Here is a 12,540-nt window from a genome sequence, read left to right on the forward strand (position 1 = left end):
AAAAGATCGCCTGCGAGCGTCTTCTCAGGTCTATACGGAAATTTCTCAACTGTGCGACAAAGTCGCGTTGGTTATGACGCAATCGTTAGCCTATTTTTACAAAAACAGCTTCTGCGGGGTGATAGTGTAAGATACAAGGTAACGGAGCCTTTTATACATTGTCGTGTTTCTTTATAAATAAACAATGGACAAATGGAGTCTTTAAACGCCTCAGATGTAAAGTTATTCACTGTCAAAGTGACTCAAAAATGAATGGGAGTCAATGGGATGCTAACAGCAGGTGATGGTTTGGTTAGCAATGGCAGCCCCTATGGGTGGAACGATTTCCGAGCGCTAGATTACCCCCTTGCATCTGACCAATCAGAGCAGAGTAGACCAATCACAACAGACTGCTCCATCTGACCAATCAGAGCAGAGTATGCAAATTATCACAACAGACTGCTCCATCTGACCAATCAGAGCAGAGTAGACCAATCACAACAGACTGGGCCATTTGACCAATCAGAGCAGAGTAGGCTCTCAGAAAGGAGGGGTTTAGAGAGTCTTTATCGTTTAGCTAACTCTTTCTGAATAATTAAGTGTTTTTTTGACCTTGGATGTAGGTAAACCTATTGTAGGAGACATCCAAAACAAAATAAGGAACCTTTAAAATAGCACATTAAGTTGCTATTTACACTAAGAAAAAATGTTTTATCTTTTAAGAATTGTGCACAAGAACTAAAAATGGTTCTTCAATGGCATCTCTGTGAAAACCTCCTTTGGAACGCTTTATTTCATTTTCACGAGTGATTTCACGAGTGTATCATAAGGCTTGAGAAGACTTGGAATAATTGTATGGTGCTCACATGGAAAAGAGCGAATACGACGTTCTTCACATTTTCTCCATTTGTGGTTTATGAAAAAGTCAGGTTTGACTTTGGAATAATGAAAAAGTCAGGTTTTGAATAAGGGTAAATGAAAGAATTTCTGCTATTCTTTGAACACTTATACAAAGTGTCAGTGAAGCTTTTATATCCGCGCTGAAAGCTTTGAGGTAACTGCAGTACTGAAGATCTGCTGACCTCAGGCTGAGTGCAGGACCGGCCTCCAGCTGTTTACAGGATGCAGATGAGTCAAGGACAGATGAACTAGAGCATGTGAAGATGAAAAGAGAGGAGATGGAGAAAGAGGAGGAAGGACCAGAGTGAAGAAATCCTTGGAAAGGACAAAAAGACCCGATGCAGAGGGAGATGTGGAAGAGGTCCAGGGATATCATCTGAACGCTGCCTCAGGGTTAATGACATTTTCTTTCACTCTCTTTTCACTTCCTATTATAATTTCATGTGAAATCACAGATAGACATTGTCAATATTAGCCAGTTGGAGTTTTCAGGACACATATTTTTGTCTGCGTGCAAACTTGGCACTGTGGACTAAACACCAAAATATATCTACGATCATCTGGGGTCTTTTAACACCATGGGCGACATGCCAGGAATATTTTGAAGAAAAAAAACAAAACAACAATGTAAACATTTTCTCATTGCTACTGTACAGATGAAAACTATCATCGTAATGGAGTATGTTATGGGTGCATGAGCGTGTGAAAAAAGCTGGAACTGGGAAACAGGCTAGAAAAATAGTGATAAAACAGCAACTATAGAACTGATATGTTCCACCACAAAGCTAAATGTTGTTATGGTTGCTAAGATCAGGGCTATTAAAGTCAACTATAACTAAAACCATAAAAACATGTTTGTTACTTGAAATAAATGTTCACTGACATTTTTCTCAGCAAATACTTCAGCTAATTTTACTACTTTTACTAAAATAACTAAATAAAAATAAATAAAACATTTTTCAAACAATGATAAAAACACAAGAGAATTATTAAAACAAACAGGGCTGGACCAAGCCTGCAGTCTCCGTCTCATTTACTGAAGCTTTCGCGCCTCGATCGCCCCCCGGTGACCGGTCCCAGTATAGCCGCCCCTCTGTGTTTTCTAATGGACGCGAGGCAAACTAAATAATAAAATTACACTTCAAAAATTCTTCCCCAAAGTTAGTGTATGTCACTGAAGGCAGTTATCATCACGATGATTTCATTTCAGGTGTTCATTTTAAAAATAAGTTTAGTTTGAGTTAGTTATTTGATGCTATAAAAACGGGGGGTGTGACGTCATGATTGACAGCTGAGACTGACGGCTTCTCTGAGTGAAGTTGTCACTGAGGCACTAACTGACTTTTTTCAAAATTTTTGGGAGCAGATTGGTGCTTTAGCTTTAATTTCTACATTTTCATAACTGTTTATTTCACACCAACATAATTAATTGTTCTGCATCTGCGAGAGTGTGGGCGGGCTTTTGATATCGCGGCTGTACTTCCTGCTCTACTTCCTGCGCTCTACTGCGCAACTCCGGTCCCGAAATCGCTACTGCGCAGACTCGGCCCCAAGATGTCCGCGCCGTGCAAGGCCGCCTAAAAGCTTCAAATCTGCCAGGCGGAAACGGATGATGTCGAGTCGTCCATATTTTTTTACGGTCTATGGGCTGGACGATATGACCTAAAAGCTAAATCTCGATTAATTGAACATTTAACCTTGATTAATAAATAAGCTTTCCATCGATGTATGGTTTGTTAAAGGTCCCGTTCTTCGTGTGTTTTCGAAGCTTTAAATTATGTTTACAGTGTGCAATATAACATGAGTTCATGTTTCGCGTGTAAAAAACACAGTATTTTTCACACAATTGACTTATCTGTACAGCGCTGTTTCCTCTGTCCTAAAAACGGCCTGATGATTTCCTTGTTCTATGAAGTCCCTCCTTCAGAAACATGTAACGAGTTCTGATTGGGCCAGCGCTTCCCGTGCTGTGATTGGACAGCAGCTTAGCGCACTTTGCCCGGAAAGGTCCCGCCTCTTACCGTAACGGGGAGATGCAAGCGCTGAATGCGCGCTCTTCTCCACGTGGGAGAGCAACAAGACCACGCCCCTATTTTGCGTGTTCTTGTGGGCAGAGGGTTAGTCAACAAACGGTTCTGGGGTGTAGTCCAAACCGGCCGTTCGCTGTAGACTTTGAAAGGGAACTTCTGTTAAATAAAATATCTCGCTTGGCATTGAACTTTGAGCTTTATAATTTTACAGGTATTATTTATGCTCTAACAGCAACATTACACACTAACTAAAGTTTGAAAAATGGAATCGCGAAGAACGGGACCTTTAAGATAAGACGCTATTTGGCCGAGATACAACTATTTGAAAATCTGGAATCTGAGGGTGCAAGAAAATCTAAATATTGAGAAAATCGCCTTTAAAGTTGTCCAAATTATGTCATTAGCTATGCATATTACTACTAATAATAAATTGTGGTAGGAAATTTACTAAATATCTTCATGGAACATGATCTTTACTTAATATCCTAATGATTTTTGGCATAAAAGAAAAATGGACCATTTTGACCCATACAATGTATTGTTGGCTATTGCCACAAATGTGTGACTTACGACTGGTTTTGTGGACCAGGGTCACAAATATACTCAACTATTAAAGGTGGGATTTGTTTTTCTAATTAAATTGTTAATCAAATCTCTCTATTGTTAATAAAATTGCTAATCAAATCTCATTGGTTGAAGGACTATCCAATTGCTAGAGTCATTTGAACTATTCCCGTTGATCGCACCTCTTGTGCAGCAGAAAATGCAGAGGTGTCTTGTTCATGGACACCATGACACTTGGTCAGGTGGAACCGGGGATTGAACCACCAACCTTCCGGTTTGTAGCCAACCTACTGTACATTAACCACTGAGCCACTGCCGCCCCATACTTGAATCTTTCCGTGTGCCAGAAAACTGCATTTGATGTGACTGGACGGGGTGAAGTCACGTAACTACGCACGGGGAAAGTATTAAAAAAGCCTGTAATAAACAACATGAGAAAATTACGTCGGTAAGAGGTTCTGAATCTCAGTTTTGATTACTTTTCGAATAAATCGTCCAGCCCTAAAAACAAACAAAACGAAAACAAAATGTTAATATTAAAATTGTAATCGTTTCTCAATGATACCTGAAATTAAACTGGCTAAGGTATTCGGAGTGGTTGCTAACGTGTATTGGACCTTTGTGCACGCCGCAGACTAGTGGACGCACCTGTTTCTCAATACAAGGTGGTGTCGCATGTTAGATAAACATGGACCCAAAATTTTGACAGTGAGTTTGTTTGTGTGTGTGTGTGTGAAATGATCTGACTTGAATGATCCAAGTCTCTGTTGCTTTTTAGTCCTGTTTGATCTAGAGTCCCTCTTTGATGTGATGGAACAGAGCTGAGAAACAGGAAGTGCATACTGTCCCAAACATCATATTCTCAGAACAAACCAAAGAACGAGAGGACACAAAAAGACAGTGTTCACATGGACACGGACCATTAAATGTAAAAGGGTACCTACATTTACCTGGCCATCTTGCCCAACATGCACTTGGTGAATCTGTAGGTTGCCCTGCAAGAGAGGAAAAACACACATATTCAAGCTTTAGCAGTTGAATGAGGTAATTGAAAATAGTGTCCCATGTTTTTTTTTTTTTTATACTGACGTTTTGCTGTGACAATTATGAAATACAGCTTATCTAACATAAAATTAACTAGCATTAAAGGGATAGTTCACCCAAAAATGAAAAATACCCCATAATTTACTCACTCTCAAGCCATCCTAGGTGTATATGACATCCTTCTTTCAGACGAATACATTTTGAGTTATATTAAAAATGTCCTGGCTCTTCCTAGCTTTATAATGGCAGTGAATGGCAGCCGAAAATTTAAAGCCCCCCAAAAAACATCCATCCTTTTTAAAAGTAATCCAAACGGCTCCAGGGGTTAAATATAACTCTGATTGTATTAATCCGAAATAAGAATGTAATATACACCTAGAATGGCTTGAGGGTGAGTAAATCATGGGATAAATTAATTGTTTTTGGGTGAACTATCCCTTTAAAGAAGCATCAAATGTTTGTATCATCATCCTTAAAATGGCTATTTTGGCCTATCCTTCTTAACTGTACCAAACAACTCAATAGGCAATGTCATATTTTTGACCAAATCAGTAACATTAATTAATTTATAATTAAACAATTCTTTAATTATAAACTAATTTTAAGTGACGAAATTGTAGTATTTAGTTGTGTTCAGCAACCCTGTTACCACATGATTTTCAATCATTACACAAATGAAATAGCCTGGATGCCAGCCGAACTTAGCCCCGCCCAAAAAATGTTAAGGGCAGGCAGTTCGGTCTGGCCTCGCTCCATAGAGGAGTAATTATCTCTGAACTGAAACTGTTCGGACCAATGAAATCATCAGGGCGGGCTTTAGACGATGACGGACAGATGATAAACAGAAACGTAATCATGCACGTCATCAAAGGGGCTTGGATTATATTTACTCGAATCCTAAACCTTAATTTTTTTACAACACCGGCTAAGATCGTGTATTGCAGCCTGATACCAGCGCACGTGCAGAGAGGGTTGCCAAGTTTTTACAACAAAACCCGCCAACTACTATCCCAAAACAATAGCTTCTTGGGGGGTTCTCAGGGGAAAAAATAGCTTTTGGGGAGTAAAATGTGTTATTTTGGCATGGTTGCCTGCTAAAATTCGCACTCATGGGTCTATATATCACATAATAGTAGCTTCAACCCGCGGACATAGAAAAAAACCCACGGAAGGAACGCGGACTTGGCAACACAGTGCAGTTGAGCTCTGTTGACATTTGACAATGCGTCCCTTCGTTGCTCTGATTGGTTGTTGGTCTATCCAATTGAGGTCTTTCCTGGTTCGTTTGAAACACACCTCATAATCACAGCCCAATGGAGCAGTTTCAGACTCATATTCTGACTAGAATTGAGTAAAACTATTATTGAGTAAAACTATTAATCCCAAATAAAACTATTATTCGAAACCCTAGTCACCCCCTCAATTCATGTTTCATCCTTCTTCCCTCAGGCAGGAGATACAGACAGCTACCCCATAAAAAATCACGCCTAGGGAAAAGTGTTGTACCTTTAATAATAAGAGCACTGAATCTACATAGTGATTAAGTCTCATATCTTATAGGTTTGCTGCTGATACCGTCTGTGTATGCTTATATTTACGTGACCAATAATTTGTGTATTATGGGAAGTATGTGTATGTTATGTGTGCTGAATGTTGCACTGGTACAGTCTGTGGAAGCATATTTCCTCTCCTGAGGACAATAAAGTATAAATCTGAATCTGAAATCTGAGTATGGCCACGTCAGGCTATAAATTAAACATTTAAAAAAAAAAATTGACACAAAAAGTAACAGCATTAGAACCCTTTCCCAGTCATTGCGGTTCAGGTCGTCAAGCTCAGCCATTCAACCCTGTTACCCTAGATATTGCAAGAAAAAAAACTAACAAATGAAATGAAAAATGAAAATGAACATTTTATCCAGTTTATCAATAACAACAAACTAACATTTGGCTCAAGTTTAGCTAGCCCCGACTGTGAGCGAAATGTTACTTCACCTTTATTTTCATATAATTTTTTCATGTTAATTTAGTTATATCTGTTTATATTTAATAATTATTATTATTTTTATTAAATCTAGAAAATAAGGAACCAAAGTTTAGTAACGGGGTTGAAAATACTGCAAAGTGAATATTTAGCTTCACCACCTGAGGCCAGAGGTGGAATATAGTAGAGTATTTTTACTTTCTACTCAAATAAATTTTTAAGTATATACTTTATCAGTGTTTTTCTTTGGAAAACTTTTACTTCACTACATTCTAAAGCATAATATATAATTTCATACCTTTTACTGCACTACATTTCATAAATAAAAGTTGTTGTTTTCTTACCTTCAATACTTATTTACATTACAAATGTAGTACTTTTTATCCTGTAAAACTTTTAATTACTTTTACTTGAGTAAAAGTATAAACTACTAAAGTTTAAATTTAATTAAGTATTAAATGATGTTCAATATGAAATGTATTGCAGTATAAAGTACAATATTATGTTTTTGAATGTTGTGAAGTTTTCCAAAGATGAACACTTGGAAAAAACTTGGAAAGTAAAAGTACTTCATTACTGTCCGCCTCTGCCTGAGGCTAATGATGAACATTTCTGGAGTTTTTTACTGGCCGTTTGTTAAAAAAAGAAAAATTAGCAAAAAATAAAGATAATTTTAGACCTTGTTTCATATCTTATACATGAAAAGTAGCATCAACACAACACTTTTGTTTAATCAGTGATTTATCAGTGAAGTTTCAATCATGTTCCCCATCTGACTCTAAAACACACACCCACACACCTGACAAATATCTGGATAAAAGGAAATGGTCTTACCATAGCTCATTTCCTTTACAAACTTTCTCAGATAAATGGGTTTGATGAGGTGGGCCAAATATATTACAAAGACAGTCTTTGTGAGTGGAGGTTGGATGAAGTGGCACGCTGTTGCTAAGCTCTGGACTTAAAAACAAACAATATCACTGGGAATTTACCAAAAACATGAGCACTGAAAGTCTATGGTCATCATCAATTATTTGTACGAGAGCAGGAAGCGCTTTAAAAAGTTTTATTCTCTTCTCCACCCTTGTCTCTTTTCCTCTCATGATGATGGATGGATTTGATCAAAATAATGTTTACATATTTGCGGATACCTTTACACAATCCTGTTCAATCTAGGACACCGAGCACTCAAGAGTCTTAGAAATCGGGGCTTATGGAAATATCTCTGCCAAAGATCATACTAAAACTGGTAGGTCAGGAATAATTATGGAGGTTTGATGGTCCGACCCCTGAGACCTTCATATAATAAGCACAAATGAAGGATGGAGTGATTTAAATGAAAAGTGTGAAGGAAAAACAAGAAACCTAATGGAAATGATGCGTACCTCGCTGTCCTGTGTGATCTGCACCTGTTCGCCCTGTGGCACCTGAGCGATGTGAAGGTGTCCCTGCGGTATCTATGAACAAAAAACACATATTGAAACAAACGTCATTCCCAATCAAGCTGTTTATTCGTTTCAATTAAAAGTGTGAATATTATTCAACGGTGTGTATTTGTGTGTGTACATACACACTACATGGACAAAAGTATTGGGACACCTTACCATTACACATTAACAGGGATTTTAATGGCATCACATTTTAAATACATAGACATTAATATGGAGTTGGTCTCTCTACTTTCCAGCTATAACAGCTTCCACTCTTCTGGCAGGCTTTCCACAAGACTTTGGAGTGATTCTGCTGGAATCCTTTCATTTGTAATGTCTTGTTGGACAAGAAGGCCTGGCTTGCAATCTCTTTTCCAGTGCATCCCAAATAGGGCTGGGTATTGATACCGATTCAATTTCAATTCATAAGATCTCAATTCAATTTAATTCAGTTAATCATTTTTACTGGCCCAAATCAAGGCGTCATCAAACTTTGCCTTTGGTTTGTATAAGCGACCTCTAGTGGTGATTATTAAGATCCTGTGATTACTTATGCTCTGCAAGATGGGCATTTTGAGATAAACTTGTGTAAATTTGTCCATTCAAGTGCAAGGAGAAGTGAAAGAGAAAGTGTGTGCATACACAAAACTTCTCTCAAAGCATGCGTCAGCTCTCTTTCACATCTTATTGCTCTTGAAATAAATACTTTTTACGAAACGGGCCAGTGACAAAATCGTTCATCTGTACGGAACGTGTTTCAAAGGCGCACCTGCATCCGCCATGTTAAAGGTTTAGTTCACCCAAAAATGAAAAATCTGTCATTAATTACTTACCGTCATGTCGTTCAACACCTGTAAGACCTCCGTTCATCTTCGGATCTCATGTTGAGATCTGATGGCTCAGAAAGGCCTTCATTGGCAACAATGACATTTCCTCTCTTTTAAGACCCATAAAAGGCACTAAAGACGTCGTTACAAAGCCCATCTCACTGTGGTGGCTCTACAATCCTTTAATGAAGCGACGAGGATAATTTTTGTGCGGCAAAAATAAATAAATAACTTATAGTGATGGGCAGATTTCAAAACAAAGCTTCGAACCGTTATGAATCAGTGTATCGAATCAGCGGTTTGGATCACGTGCAAAGTCACGTGATTCTAGCAGTTTGCCGATTTCACACGCAATCCGAATCATGACTCAATACACTGATTCATTAAGCTCTGAGGCTTCAGGAAGACGTGTTTTGAAATCGGCCATCACTAAATAAGTTACTTTGTTTTGTTTTTTTGCGCACAAAAACTATTACCGTCGCTTCATAAAATGAAATTGTAGAGCCACTGTAGTGAGCTGGACTTTGTAACGACGTCTTTAGTGCCTTTTATGGGTCTTGAAAAAGGAAATTACATTGTTGCCAACGGAGATCTTATGGGTGTCGAACGACATGAGGGTAAGTAATTAATGACAGATTTTTTCCTTTTTGGGTGAACTAACCCTTTAAAAGCACTGAATGAAAGACCATAGTCCCTGTGTAACATTGTACAAGGTAAATAAGAAGATGACATCTAGAGAAGATTAGAAATAAGATTAACATCAATGTTTGAGGAAAAAAGTATGAAAAAACATCAATTCATAGCTTTTGAGAATCAAAATGAAATCTACCACATTTAAAAAACAAAAACAAACGATTAATAATAAAATCGATTGTGTTGCACAGCCCTAATCCCAAAAGTGTTTGATGGGTTTAAAGTCAGGGCTCTGTGCAGGCCAGTCAAGTTCACCAAACTCATCCAAACCTGTTTTTATAGACCTTGCTTTGTGCACTGGGGCACAGTCATTGTGGAATAAAAAAGGGCTTTAACCAAACTGTTCTCACAATGTTGGAAGCATAGCATCATCCAAAATGTATAGTTATGATGAAGCATTCACTGAAAGTAAGGGGCCAAGTTCAACTCCTGAAATATACCTCCACCAACATTACCATTGCCACAATTCAATCAGGCACATAATGATCTCCTGGCATACCCAGGCTTGTCCATCAAACTGTTAAACAGAGAGAACTGTGATTCTTCCACTGCTCTAGAGTCCAGTGGCGGTGTGCTTTACACCACTCCATGGGACGCTTGGCATTGTACATGGTGATGTGAGGCTTGCATGCAGCTGCTCGGCCATGGAAACCCATTCCGTGACGCTCCCGCCGCACAGTTTCTGTGCTGATATTAATGCCAGTGGACGTTGGGAAATGTTCAGCTATGGGATCAGCAGAGTGTTGATGATTTTTATTCACCTTGAGCCTCAGCACGCGGTGACCCTGCTCTATGACCTTCCTCTCTGCTTGCTGCTGTTCCTAAACGCTTCCACTTTCACATAATACCACTTGCAGTTGACCATCAAATATCTAGTAGGGATGAAATACCACAAACCGACTGACTGCAAAGGTGCCCTCCTCTCACAGTACCACATGAATTCAATGAGATCTTCAGAACAACCCATTTCTTTTCACATTTGTGCAATGCAGACTGCATGGCTAAGGTGCTGGCTTTTATAGAGCTGCGGAAAACACCACATTTCCCGACAATCACGTTGTACTTACGTTTTCTAATAATCATGACAAAAGGACTGCCGTCTTTCAGTTAAGTATTTACTGAAGTTATTATAACACACCAAATGTATCATGGGTAAGCCTAAGTACGTTTGTCTCTTGTTGCTTGGAAGTTAGGCATTGCGGTATGGAAAGGATGCATTTTTCCACAATTAACGTGACATGTTCCCAAACATTTGATATTACTGGGTTTGTTAATCAGTTTTTTTCCGCCACTGCTTTCCCAAAATTTGCAATAAAAAGTCTAATTTAGGAAAGTTTATAACAAAAATTACGCAAGCGATCGCTCAAAACCTAAAAAGAGCGTGTCATTGTTTGCCGTATACGACAGGCTAAAATTATCGATTATGTGTGAGTGACAAAAACTTAACATTCGAGGAGCCAAAGGGCTTGACAAAAGCTGACCATTGGGCTGTTGCCTCTGAGTACAACCATTATGGTTCGGTTCAGGGAGATGTTACACAAACAACAGATGACAGATCCGTTTCTGAGTCCGCAGATGCCAAGAACTCCTCCGCAGATTTAACTCTCTTGATTGTACATTGTGTATTCAGAGTTTTGATTGTGCTGTCACAATGCATGCAGATTATATTTCAGATGGTGTGTAGGGGTGGAGAGGACCTCATGCAGCTGTGAAAGTCAGAGATCATGTTTAGGTTCTCAAAAGCGGACACATGATCGGGCACAGCGGAAATTCTGCTGTTAAAGCTCCAATAAATGCTTGCAGGGGATTGGCTTTTCCACAGAGTACTTGCATTCAAGCACACAGAGAGTTCAGGGATACCCAAAACTTCTTTCAAAGAGATTAGGACATGTTTGAGTGTGTTTATATATTTGTCTGCACAGCTGACACAGGTCCAAAATGAACGGGTATAAATAGTATTTATAAATAGTAAATGTATTATGTTACAAGATGTGTGGTCTTGCAAATATGTGAATTAAGTCAGGTACAGTGGGTACGGAAAGTATTCAGACACACTTACATTTTTCACTCTTTGTTATATTGTATATTGCATTTGCTAAAATCATTTAAGTTCATTTAATCATTAATGTACACACATCACCCCATATTGACAGAAAAACAAAGATTTTTTTTTTTTGCAGATTTATGAAAAAAGAAAAAGAAAAACTGAAATAGCACATGGTCCTAAGTATTCAGACCCTTTGCTGTGACACTCATATATTTAACTCAGGTGCTGTCCATTTCTTCTGATCATCCTTGAGATGGTTCTACACGTTTATTTGAGTCCAGCTGTGTTTGATTATACTGATTGGACTTGATTAGGAAAGCCACACACCTGTCTATATAAGACCTTACAGCTCACAGTGCATGTCAGATCAAATGAGAATCATGAGGTCAAATGAACTGCCTGAAGAGCTCAGAGACAGAATTTTGGCAAGGCACAGATCTGGCCATGGTTAGAAAAAAAATCTGCTGCACTTAAGATTCCTAAGAGCACAGTGGCCTCTGTAATCCTTAAATGTAAGACAATTGGGATTACCAGAACCCTTCCTAGAGTTGAAGGGAAGAACCCAAAGATCACTGTGGCTGAGCTCCACAGATGCCGTTGGGAGATGGGAGAAACCAGCCTTATGGCACAGTGGCCAGACGGAAGCCTCTCCTCAGTGCAAGACGCATGAAAGTCCACATGGAGTTTGCTAAAAAAAAACACCTGAAGGACTCCAAGATGGTGAGAAATAAGATTATCTGGTCTGATGACCTGAGATCAAGATATAACTTTTTGGCGGTATGTGTGGAGAAAAAAATCACCTGTACAAAAAAGTCCCAAAAGTGAAGCATGGTGGTGGCAGCATCATGCTGTGGGGGTATTTTTCAGCTGCAGGGACAGTACGAATAGTTGCAATTGAGGGAAAGATGAATGTGGCCAAGTACAGGGATATCCTGGACGAAAACCTTTTCCAGAGTGCTCAAGACCTCAGACTGGGCCGAAGGTTCACCTTCCAACAAGACAATGACCCTAAGCACAAAGCTAAAATAATGAAGGAGTGGCTT

The 12,540-nt window shown here is 38.9% G+C and overlaps 1 protein-coding gene across 2 annotated transcripts in view; it reads right to left on the reverse strand.

Annotated features, from left to right (window-relative positions):
- Positions 1-12,540, reverse strand: part of banp (BTG3 associated nuclear protein) — a 69,999-nt gene that overhangs the window by 26,830 nt on the left and 30,629 nt on the right. Inside the window, exons 10-11 of one of the 2 annotated variants that reach the window (XM_067436692.1) lie at positions 7,886-7,957; positions 4,424-4,468 (exon numbers count right to left, since the gene is read on the reverse strand). In XM_067436692.1, the coding sequence (XP_067292793.1) occupies positions 4,424-4,468; positions 7,886-7,957 (117 nt within the window). Of the gene's footprint in view, positions 1-4,417; positions 4,469-7,885; positions 7,958-12,540 lie in introns of both variants that reach the window. The other variant, XM_067436691.1, reaches the window with a different exon arrangement.

This window comes from Pseudorasbora parva, chromosome 25 (assembly GCF_024679245.1).
Source record: "Pseudorasbora parva isolate DD20220531a chromosome 25, ASM2467924v1, whole genome shotgun sequence".
Lineage (NCBI taxonomy): Eukaryota > Metazoa > Chordata > Actinopteri > Cypriniformes > Gobionidae > Pseudorasbora > Pseudorasbora parva.